The sequence below is a fragment of the Saccoglossus kowalevskii genome, chromosome 19, assembly GCF_978046115.1.
Source record: "Saccoglossus kowalevskii chromosome 19, keSacKowa6.1, whole genome shotgun sequence".
NCBI lineage: Eukaryota > Metazoa > Hemichordata > Enteropneusta > Harrimaniidae > Saccoglossus > Saccoglossus kowalevskii.
Window position 1 is genome coordinate 25,457,468 of NC_140659.1, and position 22,826 is coordinate 25,480,293.

At 34.5% G+C, this 22,826-nt stretch overlaps 2 protein-coding genes across 2 annotated transcripts in view; one reads left to right on the forward strand and one right to left on the reverse strand.

Moving 5' to 3' along the window:
• LOC102807663 (calcium uptake protein 1, mitochondrial-like) overlaps positions 1 to 6,483 on the forward strand; it is a 37,251-nt gene extending 30,768 nt beyond the window's left edge. Inside the window, exons 7-12 of the mRNA XM_085493834.1 lie at positions 234 to 316; positions 1,539 to 1,736; positions 2,607 to 2,747; positions 3,749 to 3,857; positions 4,534 to 4,623; positions 5,210 to 6,483. Of these exons, the coding sequence (XP_085349960.1) occupies positions 234 to 316; positions 1,539 to 1,736; positions 2,607 to 2,747; positions 3,749 to 3,857; positions 4,534 to 4,623; positions 5,210 to 5,364 (776 nt within the window). The 3' untranslated portion in view covers positions 5,365 to 6,483. The remainder of the gene's footprint in view (positions 1 to 233; positions 317 to 1,538; positions 1,737 to 2,606; positions 2,748 to 3,748; positions 3,858 to 4,533; positions 4,624 to 5,209) is intronic.
• A 982-nt stretch (positions 6,484 to 7,465) lies between these two features.
• Positions 7,466 to 22,762, reverse strand: LOC102807882 (mitochondrial coenzyme A transporter SLC25A16-like). Its single transcript, XM_006820495.3, has 9 exons — positions 22,661 to 22,762; positions 16,820 to 16,912; positions 15,826 to 15,959; positions 15,382 to 15,445; positions 14,132 to 14,253; positions 13,190 to 13,256; positions 12,432 to 12,594; positions 11,040 to 11,108; positions 7,466 to 10,715 (listed from the first exon to the last, which is right to left on the reverse strand). Exons 1-9 carry the CDS (start codon positions 22,746 to 22,748, stop codon positions 10,538 to 10,540), a joined length of 978 nt encoding a protein of 325 aa, XP_006820558.1. The 5' UTR covers positions 22,749 to 22,762; the 3' UTR covers positions 7,466 to 10,537.
• Positions 22,763 to 22,826: the final 64 nt, after the last annotated feature.

Sequence of the window (22,826 nt, forward strand, 5' to 3'; positions counted from 1 at the left end):
ATGGGATCTTGCAGTGAAGGGACAATAGTCTGTATGTCGAGGGTATAAACAACAAGCAAAGATATTTGATAGCGGATACAAGACATTGCTAGAGAAAATTAGCATATTTGATGGAAGATAATCACCAAGCTTATGCATACCGGTATATCGCATAATAATCCTAAGACCCTAAATAAATCTTATTGAATGTTCTCAGAGTGCAACTTTAATAATTGTGTAATATTTTATTTCAGCTCCTCCTAGGCACTTTGAGATAGCATTTCGTATGTTTGATTTAGATGGCAATGGAGAGATACAACCCTTTGAATTCGAGAAGGTATGATGTTAGTTTATCATGTGTAATGTGTCAATCACTACAGTGTACTGTTAATAACGATATGTAGACTAGGTATGATTCAAGATATTTTGCTGTGTGCTTCTTAAATCGCCACACTATCTAATAAATAATGTATTTTACATGTGTTGTATGCATCTATTGGGACTCAAAAACAACACAGTGCGATAACATACATGTAGAACAGCACTACATTACATGTTCATCAGAATATATGTTTGGGAAAAAATATATCTGTAATCTGTGATTACCGTCAAAGTGCTGTAGAATACTTTATTTTTGCTTGGAATTATTTTTTGCTATTTTCACTGAAGAAATAATTCGGTGAAAATAAAATCCAGTGAATATACCTTTTTTCCTATATTTCACATTCAACTCGTCAAAAATCAGTGCAAATAATTCCATGCAAAACACCCAAATAGTTTATTCAGTGAAAATTAATTCCAGTAATTTACAGTATTATCAATCCTTGTTATACCGGTATTTCCTGGTTGGACAAAGTCCCAAAATGGGCACTATAGACTCACTTTTGTGCATCTGTTCATTCATTTCTGTGACATGTCATATATACTACCGCAGACAATACATCGCTCCTCTAAATTGTGCTCTCTGGTGATATAGTGCTTATATGACGTAAGCGAATGAAACAAAGACAGTTCAAACCTGTGTTTAAAGCATTGATATTGTTTTGATCTATAGTCGTCCCTCAATGGAGACCATGTTTGGGGAGATTTTACTATATTCCAGATTACGAACAACAACACAGCCAAACACAGTTGTTGAATTGAAGGACATTGCCTTCCCCCATATACGTAATTTTGACATCACTAGAAGGTGCAACTTATATGAATGGTGTATAGACCAGTGAGATTTCATTATTGGATCTAAACATGAGTCCCATGCAACATACAAATGTATACATGTCTAAAATACAGTTTTTCTTCACACAAAATTTAAAAATGCTCTGCATGGTGATTGATGCTTTATACATATTTTGTTAACCGTAATTTAAATCATGTATAAGAGTCTTTAAATTAGAGCCTAACATGGTTACTTGCATGTACATGCTTGGAGCATTGTCCTCAAATGGGAAGTCATGAGGTATCTCTTGCTAAGATTTATTTACCTATAGGTAATAAAGTGAATATAATAAGGGACAGAAAACCGGGACAGCTAACAGAGACTTAATTCAATTTGTTTTCAGGTTACACAAATAATCCGAGCACAGACAAGTACAGGACAGCGCCACCGTGACCATGCTGTCACTGGTAGCACCTTAGCACATCATATCAACAGTGCATTGACAACATATTTCTTTGGAGAAAATATGGATCAAAAACTGACAATAAATAAATTTATTGAGTTCCAAACAAGACTGCAGGAGGAAATACTCAAATTAGAGGTAAATTTATAGTTTTGCATTGTATAATTATATACTGGTAAATTGTGATGACATTCTGATGGTTAAATGATTAGTGAATATATTCTATCCGGATGCTTTAATGAGATTCAGAGGTCATACCATTTCTACAATGATCTACATATGTTACATTGAATGGCCCATACTACATGTATTTCTATTGTCCTACTGGAATGCAACTCAGTATGGTACATCACATGAATATGTGCAAATCAACCTATTCAACTGAAATGAATTAGTTATATCCATCATAGTCTAACACCAGCAGCTACATGTACCTAAACAATGGTATGTTATCTAGGCAACTCACTACATCAACACAATCCAGCAAGAAGTTTATGTTCTTCATTCGACAATTGTATTCTTGTTAAACTACATGCCAGGACAAAAGAAATTCGGTATTACCAGGTTTCACTTATATTAATCCCAATACTTGGAATGAGTTACTTTTTGATAATAAAAATTCAAAATCTTTATATTCATTTAAGCATTCACTAAAGGCGTTTATTTTTAAACATTTAAAAGTAAGTTTTATTGTGCAGTGACTGGATGGCAAAATCCGATGTTTACACCTGGAGATAAAATAAAGCAATGTTCAATGCTTCTTGTATTAAATATTCATGTATGTGTCTCTGTTAATAAAAAAAAACACTTATGGGTGATGTTGTTACAGCAGATCACGAGCCAGTTTTGATCAAGGAGAGATATTTGTTATCAGATATTTGCATGCTGGTTGGCGAAAATATAAACTTGCATTTACATGTATCTTATCTTGGGGTATTTAGTGTACTGTTATCGAGCTATGTCGTTATAATATAGGGGTGATATCTTGATTGAGTGTTACATTCTTAGTTCAATAGGTTTGATCCAGAAGATGGAAAGATAACAGAAGGTGAGTTTTCTGACTCACTTCTGGCGTATGCTGCTCTCACAGAGAAGAAGAAAACTAGGATGATAAAAAGAGTAAAGAAAGCTTTCAAAGAAGAACCACAGGTAGGCAGTGTACCGCAATAATGTCAGATTTACAGTGGAATGACAAACTAATCACTCATGATCCATGTTTGCAGTTCAAAAGGTTTTTAGTTCCCGTTCGGACACAGTCCGAAAACGGCGACTTATGTTTTGACCTCCGTGTGTCCGTGCGTGCATGTGTGCGTGCGTCTGTGCGTGCGTCTGTGCGTGCGTCCGGACCTGTATCTTAGAAATGCCTGAATCAATCACAATCAAACTTCACACATACATCATACATGATATTATACATATGCACGTCAATTTGTTTCACGATCTGATTCAAAATGGCTGTCTGGCAGCCATTTTGTTTTAATGAATGGGCTTCTAGAGCCATATCTCTTAAATGCTTTGACTGATTATATTCAAATTTTATATATTCATTATACATCATGTTATATATATACATGTATTCAAAATGGCTGATTTTGAATGCTGTTCCAGAGCAATATTTCTCAATATGGACAAGTACTTGTTTGACGATCAGATACAAATGTCAATCATTTTAATGTTAAAAAATCATATTCCTGACATGGTTATATTCCAGCTATATTACTATAAACAAAACTATATATCTTAAATTTGATAACTAACGGGGACTGTGCCATGCATGGCTTGTTGAACATTGAAGTCACTGCTGTTGATTTTATTTGTCTTTGGTGCAAACCAATCTCCTATAATTAAAAATACCACATGTTTGAAAGACAGGGCAGATCTCTGATTTATACTGATCAGTAAACAGTTGGCTCCATGAATTTAACCAAGAAACCTTCTTGATGTTAAACACAGTACCATCGCCCACATCTTGATATGTTTCCCCTTCTCATTTGTGGTTCATCACTGTGTCAGAGAAATAAAGGTAGCTTGCTGTGATTTCAATTAGTCAAAAATATTTCAATTTAGAGTGTTCAAAAAACTTTATATTTTAACAATACATAAAAGTCACAAATTCAATTTTGACTTGATTATTAATGTTCTGTTCACAGGGTGTAACATTACAAGAATTTTTAAGCTTTACAAAACTGTTACGAAGTATCCATGATGTTGATACAGCACTGACATTTTATCATGTAGCAGGAGCACCTATAGGACATGGTAATTTGATACAAATATTAATTTTTACTGTTGTTAGTGTGCTTATAAAATGATGGACAAAAACTACTGCTACAAAGAAATAGTGGAAAAATGTCATGCCCATATTGCTATGTGTTTAATTCTGATTGGTTAGCCATGTGTTTAATTCTGATTGGTTAGCCATGTGTTTAATTCTGATTGGTTAGCCATGTGTTTAATTCTGATTGGTTAGCCATGTGTTTAATTCTGATTGGTTAGCCATGTGTTTAATTCTGATTGGTTAGCCATGTGTTTAATTCTGATTGGTTAGCCATGTGTTTAATTCTGATTGGTTAGCCATGTGTTTAATTCTGATTGGTTAGCCATGTGTTTAATTCTGATCGGTTAGCCATGTGTTTAATTATGATTGGTTAGCCATGTGTTTAATTCTGATTGGTTAGCCATATGTTTAATTATGATTGGTTGTGACATATTCCCTCATTACTACAATTCAAAGTGTGCAATGTTCATGAATAGATTATTGATATCTAAATGTAATATATGATTATGTTTTATATCTTTGTCAAAGTATCACAATCCACAACAAAATAATTTTTATTTTTAAACTTATTAAACAAGGGCGCACATCCAGGTAGCTGTACAGTGCATACATACATAATTGCGTAATAATTGTGCTTGATCTTTGCTTTGTTCTCAGATACATTGAAGCATGTTGCCAAAACGGTGGCTGGTGTAGACCTCAGTGATCATATTGTTAACGTGGTTTTCACACTATTTGATGAAAATAGTAAGTACAAAATGTACCGGTAGTTTTTACTATGTTTTCTCTGGTTGTATCATTAATGCATTACAACTATGCTTTTGACCTGAAGCTATAGGCTGGCCCATATGTTTTATTATTCTTTTATATTATAATTCCTCGAAGAACAAGTTTGTAGAATCTCGTACGTTGAGGTAAGGTTGCCATGACTGGTCTGTTCTGCTGCGCCCTCTATAGTTGTCACCACGTTTTTGAGGTGATAAATTTGCTAATGAGTAGCATAACTTGTAAGCTGCAAACCAATAGCAAAGGCAGCTTTTGATCTGACCTTTTCTATGCAACTATAACGCATACGTGATCTGACTATTAGAATCCTTTACTATCCCCTCTCTGTTTCACTCCAGGGTTATACAATATATAAAGTCACTGCATATCATGAATAATTAATAGCAGTGAGTTAGTATGCCACACAGTAGACCAGTCGTGGTAATTCTGCATTGGAAAAAAAAAAATTATAAAATTATCAGGGCTGGCTACTGAAGCCTATAGCATTAGTGGATATCATAGCAACTACCAACCTTTGAAGCTTAATTAATATTTCCTTTGTGTTCAGACGACGGCAAACTGACACATAAAGAGTTTGTATCTGTTATGAAAAATAGAGGAATGCGTGGTCTAGAAAAATCTAAAGACACTGGTGTGACAAGACTCATTGAAACCATGTGGCGATGTGCCAAAGAAACTAAGAAATTCAACTGGGAAAGTTGATCAGGCATGGATGAGAGCAGAGCATGAAATCAGCAACAATACTTGGTATCTGGTTATTCCAGTAATGAACTTCCAAGAATCAGCATCTATTATGTTTCCACATGTTCACCTGCTCCTGATTTCATATGATTCCTTCCTTTCTTTGGTGCAGTGTTAGATATTACCAGTAGTAGTACTGTATTACAAGTAGCATTTCCAATAGAAGTCACATTCTTTTGTACAACTGAGAACCAAAAATTCACCATTTCTCATATGTATAGATGCTCTAATAGAAGCCACATCCTTTTTCGGCTTCTAATACAGATTTTACAATAATTGAAAAGTGGCATTGTGGATCCTGAATTTCTGACACTGCGATGTAACTTCGTATATTTTTGCTAACCATCTTACCACTTGTTTGACAAAAATGTTGAGCATTGATCAGAGTTACCTTGTGATCTGCTGTTACAACAGTGGCCGGAGTTGTTTTTATTAATTGGAAAACGTGTATATCTCATAACAGAACTGAACAATTTAATTATTTTAGCTTTATGTGCAAATGTATTTTGCTAACTAGTTACTGCACACATGTGAGAGAAGCCTTTATCTGTATAGCCATTGTTTCCTGTGACATACTTGTAGATAATATTCCACCACATTTGTTGTCCTAGTCTGTGATGACTTTTAAAGCAGTAATATGGATAGTTTTTTGAGCATATTTTATTAACTTTGATTAATATAGCAAGTTATACTACATGTATTTAGTGTTGTCTTGGCAACATGCATAGCAGTATTCATTGATTAAAATACTACAAAATGTAATATATATACACACCTGATTTACTGATTGCCTACAGGTAGTATAAATACTGATTTTTTTGTTGTTGAAATTTTACAAGAAATCGTATTCCACTGTTTTTTTGAATATGCTAAATAATTCAGGGTGTTAATGTCAGTTTAATTGTGTAAAAAGTGGGATTAAAAAACTAAATACTAATGATACAGTGCTGAATGATTCAAATGTTTGCAGGCAGTCAGTAATGTTAGATTGAACTTAAATTTTTTTTATTTATTTTGAAATTTTTACTCGTTTTATGAATTGTACATGAGGGCACTATTAAAAACATTGGAACACTGCAATTCTACTTTGTATGGTCTGTTAATAAACCTCTCACTGTCCACTCATAAGTGGATTTTGTACAGTTCCCAAGAAAACTTATAGAAACCTGAAATCAAATTTAGAAGTAACTTACGAAATATAATGAAAATTGTTCAATTTGGTGATTACAACACGACCTTTAGTGCAGGTCAGCTCCAATGCATGGGTCACTGCTCATAACCGTGCTGTTTTATGTGTCGTGCTTATAGTCTTGTAAATGGGCATGGTGGTCAGCATGTTTTTACCTCCCATCATGGAGGTTCTGGGTTATATTCCCGGAGCCAACTGTTCACTCAGCAGTATAAATTTGAGTACAGTCTGCCATGCCTTCCAAACAAAAAAGTCAGGAGAGACAGCAGTTACTTCAATAGCTAGAACTACCGTAATCTACATGAAACAAATATTTTCAACTTCTTGAAAACTGCTAGTCTGATTGGGTTATTTTATATGTAGGTACCTTGGCTGGCTATTCTCTAGTAAATGTGATAATTGAAAACAGACAGCAAACATTTCCCTAAATATAAATTTTACAAATTGGTCTCAAGATATTTAGTCAATTTTTAAAAAAAAATCTAAATTTTTTACATTTAATAATGAATTAACTGTACCCATCTCAGATTTGTTCATTTTGTAGTAATATTTTGTATTCTATATTTCTAATGAATAAATGGCATCTGAATTGGTTAGATACTATGCTGCAGGTACCATGGATGGACGGTCAGAATTATGTCCATTTCTAATTTTAACGAAATAGTTTTATACTTATGACATGACCTCAACCCCCCACCAAAGATATTGCATAGTCCAACCCTTGGCCATAACAAGACCAGAATTTAACTTAAGGGTGGAGGTCATCACATTACATCACGTTCGATACAAGACACGTAGCGTAATACACAATGCATGTACAATACATTACTTGTTCACATAATATTCTAACGTGCTCCATGACGATCTCTGCCCTTTAAATTTCTATCACCTCAAGTTTTATTTGATACACAAGAGTTTTAAAACAATCCAATTCAAGTAAATAAAAAGCAAAGTTTCTCGACAAACAGTCACTTGTTATTTATTTGCACGCAGATTTTTTAAAAATGTTTTTGGTAATTATGAAAGTAAAATAATACAAAATAAAAACAGCAAAATACCGATAATAAAAAAAAATAGTAAAAATAAATTAAACAACATACATCAGATTTTAATCACTGAATAATGAAGCATTTCAAATACAAAAGTTTAATAATTATCAATTACAAGATTAATTTTTCATATATTACATTCCTTGTATTAAAATATGATGCTTCAGCAAACTGAAATAATAGAACAAGTGCCTGATCATGTAAATACAACTCTAAGATAAAAATAAAATATAGATCTAAAGAGTGATAATCACGACAGTGTGCATTCAAATTTCTGTGTAAATAAACCAAACATCATTCTAACATGTACGTGTTGCTATGCATGGTATGGGACCCAATTATAACAAACACAGGTGTCCAAAACCAATATTTTCCAGTGTTGTTGTGGGAGTAATAAGTTTAAAATCAACACAGATGTTATCATAGTTAATTTTAGGGATTATAAACAATAATTATGTAAGAAAAACAAAACTGGAATTTGAATAATCCTGAGTGGAAGTGTTATTGTGCTACAAAAGTTTTCAGTTTTCTCCTAATAGAATGCATTTTATAAAGCAATTTCAATATATTTACATGACCCATATATGTGTATGAATACGAGTACACTGTATGTATAGTTGACCTTGCTTCAATGACCTCACAACTTGTATTATGATTGCACAGAAAACATCGTGCCAATTTTGCGGCACTAGCTATTATTTTTCCCCATGTACATATAGTTATATTATTTAGTAGAATAAAAACACAAACACATGTGACCTTGAACTTTTGCCCCTAAAAGATTCTGCAGCATGTTGGTGATGTAAAAATTTTTTTTGCCAATCTTGAGGTCTGTACCCCCCCCCCCCCCCGAGTTATAATGCACATACGCATCAGCGCATACACATGTACACATCTTACAATCGTTGTAACGACACACATTGGATTAAATTTTAATATACACGTAGTTGAAGTAACTTTTAATATAGTTGCGTTATGTTTAATTAAACACAATCACAATATAATTCAACATAGAATTTTCTGAGGTTCAATTAAACAAGCAATGATCGTTATCAAATTTAAGATAGATAGTTTTTTTGAAATATAAACGTGTCAGCAATATGGATCCAGAAGCTGATGCTTGATTATGATTTTTTAACATTGAAATAAGTTGACATTCAGTCATCTGGTATCTAATTATCAAACGAGTACTTGTTCATAATGAGAGATATTGCTCTAGTACAACATTAGTTAAAACAAAATGGCCACTGAATGGCCATTTTGAATACATCAATATTTCTATGATATGATGTAAAATGAATATGTAAAATTTGAACATAACCAGTAAAAGTTGTCAGAGATTATAGCTCTAGAACCACAAAATGGTTGACAGTCAGTCATTTTGAATCCGATCTGAAAAACAAAAATAAAATGCATCAGGGACCAATAATGTCTATGATGTATGTACCAAGTTTGAATGAAATCCATCCACAAACGACAGAGATCCGGTTCTAGAATTTCAGAAATGCTTGACTTTTTAGCCACCATTGGGCATTTTGAATTGGATCGTCAAACCAACACATCTGTTTATCTATTACATGATGTATAATGAATATATAAAATTTGAGCATAACCAGTCAAAGCATGCCAGAGAATCCACATTCATTAAAACAAAATGGCCGCCAGTCGACCATTTTGAATCTGATCTCAAAAACAAAATGACAGACATCAAGGTCCCATAATGTCCAAAGTATATACCAAGTTTCAACAAAATTCATCTGTAAACAGTCAAGATCTGGTTCCTCAATGCAATAAATGTTTTCAATGATTTTTCAGTACAAAATGGCCACCATTTCGCCATATTGAATCAGAAACAAATTGCATAAGTATAATATTATGTCTGATGAATGTGTGAAGTTTGAATGTAATCCGCCCAGGCATGTCTGAGACACAGGTAAATCCACTGTGTCGGAACGAGGACTACTTTAAGGTGTGGGTCATGACTTGCTAGGTCTGTTGTCACTTAGGTATATGTAGGTGTAAAGATAAATGAAAATTGTCACAACGTTGATATCACAAGCAAACACACACATACATTCATAAAAATACACACACATGCATACAAATGACACACAAACGCATACCTACACACTGCTTCACACTGGTGCAGGTAAATATATAATTTATCTATACGATGGTAATAATGAATTATCTAATTCTAAATAAAAATTGGTCTTTTCGTTGTTATAAAATACTAAATTGTATGAATCTCACAAAAACTTTTCATTGTTATAAAATACTTAATTGCATGAATCTCACAAAAACCGTAAAAACAAAAATAACTAAAATATCTTACATCTTGTACTCTCTTGACAACAGCCAAGTTTTTTGTTCTATGGTTGCTAAGCTACCATATGTGGGGAGGGGGAGTAAATAGTTGTTGATTTATTTACTTCCAGTTTTTGGGAATGTGCAGGCAGTTTTAGGCAGATATTTTACTGCTTAGTTTATACTGACAATGTTGATTTTTTTTTATGGTAGGCATCTAGGTTTAAGTTCATGAAATTATTATGAAATATGCAAATGTAATATATAAACAGTATTAACTTTCATCCTGTCTGTGTTGAGTGTATGGGTGACATTTTGTTCTCAGTGATCAAACCCAAATGGTCACAATAAGTTCCACAGCTAATTGCATTCTGCAAATTTTTCAATTATACCAAAGTGGTCACCACATAGTTCCACAGTCCAAATGGTGACTGGATCTTGAAACTCACTACATCATCTTGTAACATCCCAAGTCATTGGATGATAGCAAAGAAGCAGTTAAACCTACAGCCAATCAAAGTACATGTAACAGAAAGATGTGGCCCATCCAAGCTTTTAATCATGGTACATCAGGCCCATGTTTCCAATGTTAAAGCACAGTGTCTACACCAGTCTGTAAGTCCAACATCTGTTTCATGAATTCATACACTGTAAATGAGACTGCAATTTGTGGTATAGCTCTGAGGTAGTTTATACTTAGTCCTCTATAAAGTCCATGTACAATTCCATCTGATTTGTAAACTGTTAATAATGTTTGAAACCAATTCCTAGAACAGATAAATACAAGTATTATACATCTGTAACCATAACGCCATAAATTACAGCGTGCTGTAAAAATTTGAGTCGGTTTTCAGTTTTTATCCCAAAAATTAGGTTATTTTTGTCCTAATCAATGGAAAGTGCAGATTATAAACAGAACTACTTTGTGAATTTGTGATGAAAAGAGGGAACTGGTGGTAAAAAAATTGAATTGTCCAATGATTAAATGAATCACCACAGATAAGAAACACCTAGGACATATGGATGGTATATAAAAATAATCCACACATGGCTGTATTGGATCTTATCAATTATCGTTTACAAGTCCTCACCTGAACATGTGGGAGTCTGGTAAAATCATCGCTAGCTGCATTCTTCGCCTTGCAACATCTAATGGATATCTATAAACATGATGAAAACACTGGTTATATAACATGTGGTAGCATGGAGCATGGATGTTGTGTAGATTATGGATTGTTAATCAAGCAATATGTCATGTTGGATATTTGGTTTTCACTAAGATTTTAAAATGTCAGTTTAAATATTCACGATATTTGCAATATTTGAAAGGTTATTGCAATACATCACAAAAAATGCCCGAATACAGTACACTGTCATACCAACCTCTGCTACATGGTGAGTAGAATCCAATTTTATGCAATCTTTGCAGTATCTTTGCAATAACTATGCGTATATTGCAAATAATTGAACTGACATGATGAAAACTTGAAAATATAAAACCCATAATAACCTAATATTATACATGTACATCTTTCTGATTTGGTTTGGTGTAGGATGTCAAGAACTGACCAAAATGATAAAAATTACTGGAACTTTCTCACTATAAACATTGTTTACAAAACTACAAAAATTTCTACCTTGGAAATATTGTGTACACGTAACTGTTCCCTACTTGGAATTTGCATTTCCTAATATGGTAGGATGCAGAAACCCAGTAAAAATACCACTAAATTACGGCAAGCTTTAACTATACTTTGAAAAATGTATAATAATATTATCATTTAATTATACACAACCTTACAATGCATTTGATAAACAATTGTTTAATTCTACATATGCAATTCATAGTGAGATTAAACAAAATTCTGCCATGAATTGTCTATTTAATGGCCCAATATTTGGTTTCCAGGTGTTTTCCTGCAATCCAACTTTTCACATAACAATGACCAACCAGGACATGGGATAAGCTGACAACATTCAAATATTTTCAAGAATACAGTAAATTTCATGAAGGTATGAATTTATAAAAAAAAACTTATAAAACACCTACCCTGGAAGACCATCAAAGTTCATTAAAATTCAAAGAATATGCTTTCAGAATATGGAATTAGAAGCTAATTGTTAACACTATCTCATTACCCAGCTCGGTGACAGCTTGACAGCCATGAGACTTGTTATTTCTCATTAAATAGTGTTCCATTCTCTCTTGTCATCATGTCCATCGATTACCATGGTAACACATGCCAGGGAACAGAGGACGTGATGTCTAGAGAAAATGAACCACTATTTTAGAGAAAAAAAAAAAATGTCTGTTGCTCACTCATCCTAAATGATATCTTGGTGGTTATTTCCATCTAAGGTCTGTCCAATGATTGTAATACTGACTGCAACACAGATACAGATTGTGTACGAATGATACAGTTTGTGACATAGCTCCAGCAGTAACAAAATTAATTAATAGAAATGTTAAATTGTGTACTTACGATACAGTTTGCGCCATAGCTCCAGCCATACCACCAATTAAGAAAGTTACAGGCAGCCTAAGTACCAATTCCTCTTTATGTTTTATAGAAGGTTTACACGTCCATTCCGTAAAATTTGTCAAAAAAAATGCTTTTAATGTTTCATATGTGTAAAAAGAAAGTCCTGTATAAGAATATAAAAGTATACATTAATAGTGAATGAATGGAATGTAGAACATTGTGCGACAAAACTCCACTCCTGAGTATTAGTGAGAACAAATTTGACTTTAATGTAGAATGCTAAACAAAATTAAGAATGTTGTCATTTTCTTTATTATCACATATTTAATATATCATGTTACAAGAATGGAGAAAATAAATTAAAAATACGGGGTCACCGTAATGTTCAAAGCAAATAGATCAATAAAATACCCTCTGTACTTTTTGTCTGTTTTAGGGTGTTTTACCATCGTTTCCAAATATCTGAATACCCCAAAATTGTGCTCATTGACATAAACAATGTCTTACAACAAAAAGTATTAAAAATTGAATGGGACAAAATTTAAAATTAACGATGAAATGAGTTTTCATTGTGATCTATAAGACTGCTGCTAAAATGGCATTTATTTATTTATTTTTCTCAAAAACCAGATTGACAGTGACCAAAACAATCTTGTCACACTGTTGACTAATATTAAAACAATTATGACAAAATTGCCACTGCTATGTGTGCACATGTAAAAAAAACTCACTAATAGCATTCTGCTTTATATGCTTACCTGCATAGGGTACCATGCCTATTATTGTAGGTGTAAAACCTCTGTAAAAAGCTTTGATTCCACCTTCCTAAAGAAAATAACACAAAACATATACAATAAAATTGAACTTAAAAATTAAAATTTCCTGAACAAATTGTCAGTTCAACTTAAATTATAATACACAATATTTGTATAATTTTAACCTATCAATGCTATAATTTATCTTACACACTAATTTTTCACTAAATGATCTAAATCTTGCAATAATACATAAAAGATAAATCTTTACAGTAATATCCAAAAATTGAATACCACATGCACATCATGGTACAAGTACAAAAAGATAACTCACTAGACATAACCCTTTGAACAACATAATTGATTTATATTTTTAGCATTTTTCTGAAATGTCTTTACTAAATTTGAACTGAATGGGCATGATTTTCCAATGCCTACATGTCTTGGTCAAAAATGTTTGAAAATATGAAAAAAATTATTCAGGTATAATTTGGGCAACTTGAAGATAACAAAAGGTAAATTTTGACATCAAGGGTTAAGAGGTTATATATGGGGATTTTATCAAGGTAACATCGAGTTTGATTGTAAAACTAAAAAAAAAAATTTACTGTGGAAAAAAACACGTATAGATTATATACCGGTACATATATTCTAATTTGTATAAATAATACAGAATATTAGATCGTAGATTTACAACAACAATCTATGTTCAAACTAAGAATCTTACAAAAAAACAAAAATTATTATATAATTGAACTTTGAGGGCACCCATTGGTGCAGCTGATTTTTATACCAGTACCATGCAATGTATTTCTCAGTCTGACTTTTAAGCCTGTTGGGCTGGACAATTCTATGAGTTGCAGAACACAATAATAAAACTCCTAACAATTACTACTTATTTTTACAATATAAGTTCTGAACAAAAAAAAACTATAACTGTAATACCTGGTGGAAAATGCTTTGAAATGTATGGAATATACCATTATAGATGTGCTCTCCCGTAATCTGGAATGCTAGCCTGGCTCGTACCATGTCAAGAGGGTAAGTAAATGTCACAGCAGTTATACCTACAATGATATCACAGAAAACTTATGTTGATTGAAAGAATTTACTGCAACACAACATTTAGTCCCTCCAACCAACACCACATGTACTGCAACACAACATTTAGTCCCTGCAACCAACACTACATGTACTGCAACACATTTAGTCCCTGCAACCAACACCACATGTACTGCAACACAACATTTAGTCCCTGCAACCAACACGACATGTACTGCAACACAACATTTAGTCCCTGCAACCAACACCACATGTACTGCAACACAACATTTAGTCCCTGCAACCAACACTACATGTACTGCAACACATTTAGTCCCTGCAACCAACACCACATGTACTGCAACACAACATTTAGTTCCTGCAACCAACATCACATGTACTGCAACACAACATTTAGTCCCTGCAACCAACACCACATGTACTGCAACACATTTAGTCCCTGCAACCAACACCACATGTACTGCAACACAACATTTAGTCCCTGCAACCAACACCACATGTACTACAACACAACATTTAGTCCCTGCAACCAACACCACATGTACTGCAACACAACATTTAGTCCCTGCAACCAACACCACATGTACTGCAACACAACATTTAGTCCCTGCAACCAACACCACATGTACTGCAACACAACATTTAGTCCCTGCAACCAACACCACATGTACTGCAACACAACATTTAGTCCCTGCAACCAACACCACATGTACTGCAACACAACATTTAGTCCCTGCAACCAACACCACATGTACTGCAACACAACATTTAGTCCCTGCAACCAACACCACATGTACTGCAACACAACATTTAGTCCCTGCAACCAACACCACATGTACTGCAACACAACATTTAGTCCCTGCAACCAACACTACATGTACTGCAACACATTTAGTCCCTGCAACCAACACCACATGTACTGCAACACAACATTTAGTCCCTGCAACCAACACCACATGTACTGCAACACAACATTTAGTCCCTGCAACCAACACCACATGTACTGCAACACAACATTTAGTCCCTGCAACCAACACATGTATCACAAATCAACTTACCTGATAATGATGTAGAAATGAACTTTGCAATCTGATCAAAAATTCTCAACACATGTAACAAGGACTTTAACCTACCTGCTAACGATCCAGACATGAGCTTTGCGATCTGATTGTGACTTCCCAACCACTGCTTTGTTAACTGCAGGAATAAACAATATTTATTACCGTATATCAATTAAATATGGCAAGATGAAAGACAAATACAGTATTTGTTCTATAAGAAACATATTCCTAATAGAAGTGCACATAACTAAAAAAAATACAGTAAGTCATTTATCTATCATTGATACATGACTCTTTTGACATATTCAGTCATTTTCATAAGCACATGTGCTTCAAATAGAGCAAATACAGTATAAACAGTATTAGTATAAATTTAGATAAATCCATCAGTATCCTATAAATATCAGTATCCGAAAATATTACTGTAGCAAAAAAAAAAATAATATAATTGTTCACAAATTTAATACATATACATGTAACTATTTTCAAAGAACCAGTTACCTGTGCACTACTTACCCTTTTGTACTGTTCATAGGACATGAACTGAATTGCACCATATGGAAATATTCTTATCATCATTGCACCATTACCTTTGTATAATGCCATAAACCCTTCTTTATGATTTACAGCCCGCAGCGCTGAAAACACACCTTATAAAAAATCAATAATTACAAAAATGTTAGATGACAAAATCACTCAACAGATTATTTTCGATAATAATGAATTTACTACCACAATATTCAGAAGATGTGAGAAACTGTCGGTAAAACACCTTGTTATCTGATTGGCTAATGATGTTTCTGACGTATACATGTATATCAGGTCAAGGTAGATCGGGACAGGTCAACTTGTGCCAAAGAAAAAATGACAGATCTCAGTTTTGTTTACATAAAACATTTTATAACAAACCAAAGAAATATCATTTTTGTATTGACCCATGACAAAAAAGAAAGTTATTTTTGTGTGTACATTTATTTCATGTAAACAAAGTATTTTACATATGCTACGACTTCTACGTACACCGTCCTTTAAAGCCTAAAGTAGTGTTGAACCATGGATCCAATAAAGAAAAAAACAATAACAGAAGCAATTTTGGATTCAGTAATTGGCCCAATTGTCAGAAGCCAATATATATTAGATGGTTCAATTTTTTAGAGGGAACAGAATTATTACAGCATTACTTATTTTTATAGAAAAAGTTTCTTAAGAGCCTGCACCCCACTCCTAACCCTAACACAAACACCCTTGCAGGCCCCCTATGTATTTGTACACATATATGCTCTTAGGTAAATTTATGTGCCCTGAAACAAGGCATATATGTATACAATTTAAATGGGAAGAGGGGCACTAGAAGGGCAGAGTTAGCATTAGAGTTACGAATGGCATAACGGCTACAACACATTATGAGTGGCCTGAGCATGGTTCACCAAATGTGTTTGTATGAAGCAATGTCACATTGCTCATCATAACAACTACCGGTAAGTTTACACTTTATTTTCCTATAACTTACCAAGATGTTTGTAGTGTACACTGTGAGCTTGCAGGAGAATTTTGATTCGGTCCAATGGAGCTATGGATGTCTTGGCACAACATGCTGCAACTCCTGTAAACAAATAAACTGGGAGTCAACTAAACATTTCATTGATCATTTGAAATCTACAAAAACAATCAAGAAAGGCCGAGAATTGGGTATGGCATGGAGGTAAAAGGAGAAGGAGTCACAGCCAAGCTTAGATCAGAGGTACCAGGATGGTCGCCGCTGTTCGTACATAGATCAGGGAGTTTATTTGCCGAACGGATCAAGGAGGACAGTTTCCTCTTAGCGCAGTGAGGATTACCATGTATTAGCATACTACAGACGCCTTCGGCAACACTTGGCGATTTTCGTTACAATTCTAGTCAAATTCTTATAAACAAATATGGCGACAATCGATAACGCGCACGAGTTTGACTACGATGCTGAAACTGCTATATCGTTAAATTCAGAAGACGTAAACGAAATCGAATATGCATATGCTGTGAACGAAATGATTGCACGAAAACAAAAAAATGCAGCGATTTTCTTGTACATGGTGTATCAAGAAAATTTACGCACTGCCATAGGAAGTAGGACATATACGGGATATAAACTTCAAAAAGTGTCATTTTGAACCTCAAAATTCAGTCTCTGGTACAACGCGGTGCAGTCCATGTCATTGTCATGCACCATTGCAAGGAACATTAAACGACCTTTATTTTGGACTAAAAAACAGTACTAGCAAGGTTTCGAAACATTACAATATTACCGATTCAAAACTACAACGGGAAATGTGCTGAAAAAAGAAAAATTACATAAACTTAACAAGAAATTCTCTGATTTTCAAAATTCCAACTTTCCTGTTCTCACAAACATGATTCCTCTATGTATAAAAGATCTGCGCATGCTTTATGTCCTTTACGATTTACTGTGACACCGTAAAACAAGACCTTGGAATGTGTACTGTATGCAACAACGCTTGAGAGTAAATGACGCGTCGGTGACGATCCTGGGGTGAAAGGACGATAAGACAAAGGGAATTATAGGATTAAACTTGACTAAAACAAAAGAAGTTTAGGAGGATATTCCTTGGAACATTGTTAGTGGTGTTTGTTTTGAATTGTTTAGCATTTTTGATCTCAAAACCCCCTGGGCTCAACCTTTTCCACCAGGGGTGCTGGTTGGTAAAAACACACTTTGTTTTTTCAATTTTTCAATTCATGGCTTAGACTGGCGCAGTCGGAGCGATTAATTTATTTTTGTAGTTTTGTAGTTTAAATAAAATAAAATAAAATAAAATCGCAAAATGGAGGTGTTAGAGCGAAATCACCCCGACTGGTTTATTCGGCAGGAAATTCATTGCTATTAAATATTCATGAGCAAATATTATAATGAAGTCAACATGGTAAAGGTTACACTGCAGACCCAACATGGCGGCACGTTGAAATTCGAGTTTGTCGTAGTCGTCGTTTCTAATTTATCACAATGTGTAAAAAAGTAACTTGCACTGTCGTAGAATTGAAAAAAAATCGGCTGCTACAATCAGTCGACGCCTTCTCGGTCAGAGGTCAGTTGAAGAGACGTTGTGATTGGCTTAGATGATTGTCAATTAGAACACTCATTAACATAATTACCCGTTGAAAAATCGACGGGTTCCTGTAGTGTCGATAGAGGGCCATGCAGAATAAACCAGTCGGGGTGATTTCGCAGTTATGGGGGATTTCGCGCTAACACCTCCATTTTTTTATTTTATTTAAACTACAAAAACAAATTAAGCGCCCCGACTATTCATGGCTGTAAATATAATGAATATTATGAGACGATGTCGCTCATATTAAAATTACAATTGCGAAATAGCCCTGGTTGCAGATATTTCTGAATCATGTTGCAGAATAGTATTCTGGGAATGGTTCATATTGTGGGCAACGTGTGAAATCACATAGTGAGCAAAGAAATTACACTAATAATTAAAATGGTGAAATCTTGTGAATCTACACTTGAGCATATTAAATTATTATTTAATCACAAGCGTACAAATTCAAATATCCACATCAAATATAGTGGGACATTCAATATGCAAATTTTCAACAGTATCAATACTGGTAAACACTGTAGCCACTGTTTACTACCGGTAATTCCTCATTGTCCTACAAGCCAGCATACAACCCCTGAAATATCTTACTTGTACCATAGACCCTATTAGAGGGTCTATGCTTGTACAACCTATTGGGTGGAGAGGTGTTGTACCTTGAGTTTGTTTACGTTTGGTCTTATCTAACCACGGCTTAGGTAGATCATGGAGCTAAAAAAAGAAGGAGACTGAACTGGTTTTAATCCTACTTGAGTCTTTTGTTTCAAGCTGATTATTCTTTTGTGTTTACGCGCCTTTCATGTCGATGACTTCTGCCGGCACACTGATTATTCAGCCGTCATCGCCTTCCTGAGGTGTAACGATCATTTTTGTTCTGCGCAGTTGACGTCAAATGTCTGTGAACATGCGCGTAGCGGTAATTACGGAAGAGTGTTGTCAGTTCTACAGGTCTGCGTTTGAGTCATGGAAATCGGACGGGTTTTCAGCAAGTTATTACAATGTATGTGGTTCTCGTAATGCGAAAACATTGCTCACAAGAAATTGATTTTAAAATAAAATACTTGGCCGCAGTCGATAAAATTACCACGATATATAGTGTTTTCCATGTACATTCCAACAAGCTTGAATTGAAGTTCGAGCTCCCATGGCCAAATTCGCAATCATGTTTTTCATTTCTGTTCATCTGTCCTACTTCCTGTGTGGGCCCTCATAGACAACACGTGCTTTGGATAAATGACGCGTTAAATTTGAGCTCCGGTAAATTTTTGTCGTCAAATCTTTTCCTCCGGACACGAAAATTTAGTTAAATAGTAAGCTGACCTCTTCTACGTCATGTGAGGGTAGATGCCAATAGCGGCATATCACGGCCAAATCAGCAATCGCCGATTGAATTTGACATGCGTTGCGTTGCTTTGATTTGTGAGTAGATCATGGAGGTAGAAAAGAGACTACCTCCATGGGTAGATAATGAAGCTAAAAAATATCTGTTTAGCTCCATAGGTGGATAATCAAACTTACCTCAATTTTATTTTTTAAATATCTATGAATATATCCCTTGTGAGCTAGCTACAAACATGGAACTGTGCACAAAATAATGATTGGCTAATAAAGCCACTTAAAAATCATCTTTCATCAACCATTCAGCATAAACTTCTACAATTTATTACACACATAATGCAAAGTACATATATTCATTCACAATTCTGATTAAGTATTAAGTATGAAATGTTATAGTTTGGGTTTATTTGAAGACTGAATTAGAGTTTTCTGTCACTATAAAAGGAGAATTTTGTTTATGTTTTAGATTAGCACCATGCCCCAAGAACAGGCAGACACGAATTTCTTGGTTTACTCTGTTTTTGGAATAACTCGCTGTTTTATCTATTTCCCCTGCTTCATATCCATGAACATATCGAGGTATGTAAATGTGTTGAAATGGACATAGTGCGGGTGGTTAGTGCTAGTAGCTAAAATGGCATTAGATCTAGTGCTAAAATTGCACTAGATCTAGTGCTAGAACGGCACTAGATCTAGTGCTAAAATGTACATAGTACGAGTGGCATTGATATCGCGTTGTCAACGACATCAAGACATCCCGTAATTCTCTGAAAATAAATTAATATTTACGTAAAATTGTTGTATCTTTCATTCATTGGAAATGTGCTACAGTGGGAAAATTGAGAATGTCATTGTCCACGTTTGTCGTAATACTAATAGACCTTTGGAACAACGCGATCGGCCGGGAAACTGGCTGAAACAGTGAAACTGCAGGTCGAACTGCGCAATTTTTACAAATTGTGAATAGATATACTGTATGAAATGGTATTGTGGGGAAGTCCCGGGTCCCTGTAAAGCTCGGAGGATTTTGTGTGTACTGCGATTTTCACGCAATCCTGTTGTTACATTGTATCATGGAGAAACATGATATGATGTAATCTCACCGATTTTTTTATTTTTTAACGTGATCATATTATATATGTCTAGACACTTTCTCTGCAATAATATTTTTTTGAAGCCCTGAGGATTTTTTGTTGTAGACTCTCGAAATCTTGTTCTTGTTACAGTTGCTAATAATTAAAACATGTGAAGTAACAAGTTCGTCTGTTGAATTTCCGGTTGTGAAATACGTATTTTAACCCTCACAGCTAAACAAACCCAGTGTATGGTCGCGTTAAAAAAAATGGGCGATTTTTCGGCAGTTTTTAAATTTATTTTTTAAAATATTTTGTTGTAATTTATCGGACATTTCAATCGTTCCTGACGTCTAAATCAGTCTATTTAAGTTTTTATTCAAGAGCGTGTTTATTTTGACTAGCGTAAGCTCCGTTTGGACAAAGAGATGTTGTCACTGTAAACAATGTTAAATTATTCTTCTTATGCTAAGTTCATTTTTGAAAACAACTATTTTTTTATTTAAAAAAAATCATGCCATTTTCCCATCAAAATCCAAGCCAAAAGAGCGTACTACAACATCGGCAAATCTCTTCCGCATTGCGTTCAATAACATTAACATATTTAAATGAGCTATGGTGATTTGAACGCGTTGGCATCATCCAGCATTTTGATTGGTTAATTAGCGATTTGACCTATTAGCTCAACTCATGCAAGAGAAGCATTGCGGATACCCTACTGTATCAAGTGTTTATATGCGATCGGAATCATTTGCTTACGATGAAACTAAGTTGAATTTTATTTGAATTTCATAACAATCAACGAATTTATTTTTTGTGCGTTATTACAATCACTACTGACTAATAATCAACGTTTGTGAAACGTAGCATGTCCGGATTGTGTTGTGTTCATTTTTATTAGAAACGTCGTTTAAAATATACTTTTGTTACCAATAAAATAAAAACAAATGTATTTGAAAAATGACACTGGGCGACACTTTAATGACATTTCAGGTGGTCTACTTTTTAATAAGCGCCCATCAGCCGTGAAATCCCCAGGGCGATTTTTCGGATGGGCGAATTTACGGCAGAATCCGGTATTATATAAAGAAAGTATTATTATGGACATCTCACGCATATTGCCAATGTTTTATACTGTTTGTAGTTTGCATATGAAAGTGGTTGTTGATGCCCGGTGTTGATGCCCCTCCTATTATTCGACGTCGTTGACAATGCAACAACAATGCCACTCGCACTGTGCACATTTTAGCACTAGATCTAGTGCCATTTTAGCGCTAGATCTAGTGCCATTTTAGCACTAGATCTAGTGCCATTTTAGCACTAGATCTAGTACTTTTTCGGATTAGTGCTACTAGCACTAACCACTCGCACTACGCCCATTTCGACACATTTACATACATGACAAATCACCTTCGGTGTTCTTTGGAGGAAAGTCACAACAAACACAGCTAAGAATCTACTAAAAAATAATCCCACCAAAAATGATTGGGCGATAGCGGCAGTTTTCATGATCATGTTCATTTTTCGGTGCGTTCTGTAAGTCGTATACCTCAGTATTTTACAGGTTAGAACTACACTCCTAAGATGAACAAACAATAATGCTTGCCAGATCACCAAATATATTCATGCCAAATGTATAGATAACCGTGAACAAGAGCAACGAAGTCTATTTATATGTGGTACATATTTCATCAGAGTGATCATAATATACATTCACAACTATAACAGAGTCACATGTGTTTATTTAATTGTTGTGAATCAGATGCTCCATAATCATACAATTAAAAAAACAGACGGAGAAAATTCTTAGAACAGCATTGATAAGTCACTTACCTCCAGCGATGAATGATTTGGCTATAAATTCTGGTGTTTTTGACGACGCCGACAAAGTCGTACCACCAGATTCGGCCGATTCGGCCATTTTTAGTCGTCTGAGGTCAAATGTTGGCGAAACCATTCTATTACCTTCAGAGGTAGTGTAGGTTGAGTGAAAGCTTAC

What these genes read in the sequence shown, in the direction of transcription:
- LOC102807882 (XM_006820495.3), bottom strand. Translation starts at nt 22,748, where the DNA reads ATGGCCGAATCGGCCGAATCTGGTGGTACGACTTTGTCGGCGTCGTCA. An exon ending in TTCAAAGCATTTTCCACCAG is followed by an intron (nt 13,257 to 14,131) that starts GTATTACAGTTA and finishes TATTTTCTTTAG; the next exon opens with GAAGGTGGAATCAAAGCTTT. An exon ending in GCTATGGCGCAAACTGTATC is followed by an intron (nt 11,109 to 12,431) that starts GTAAGTACACAA and finishes TCATGTTTATAG; the next exon opens with ATATCCATTAGATGTTGCAA.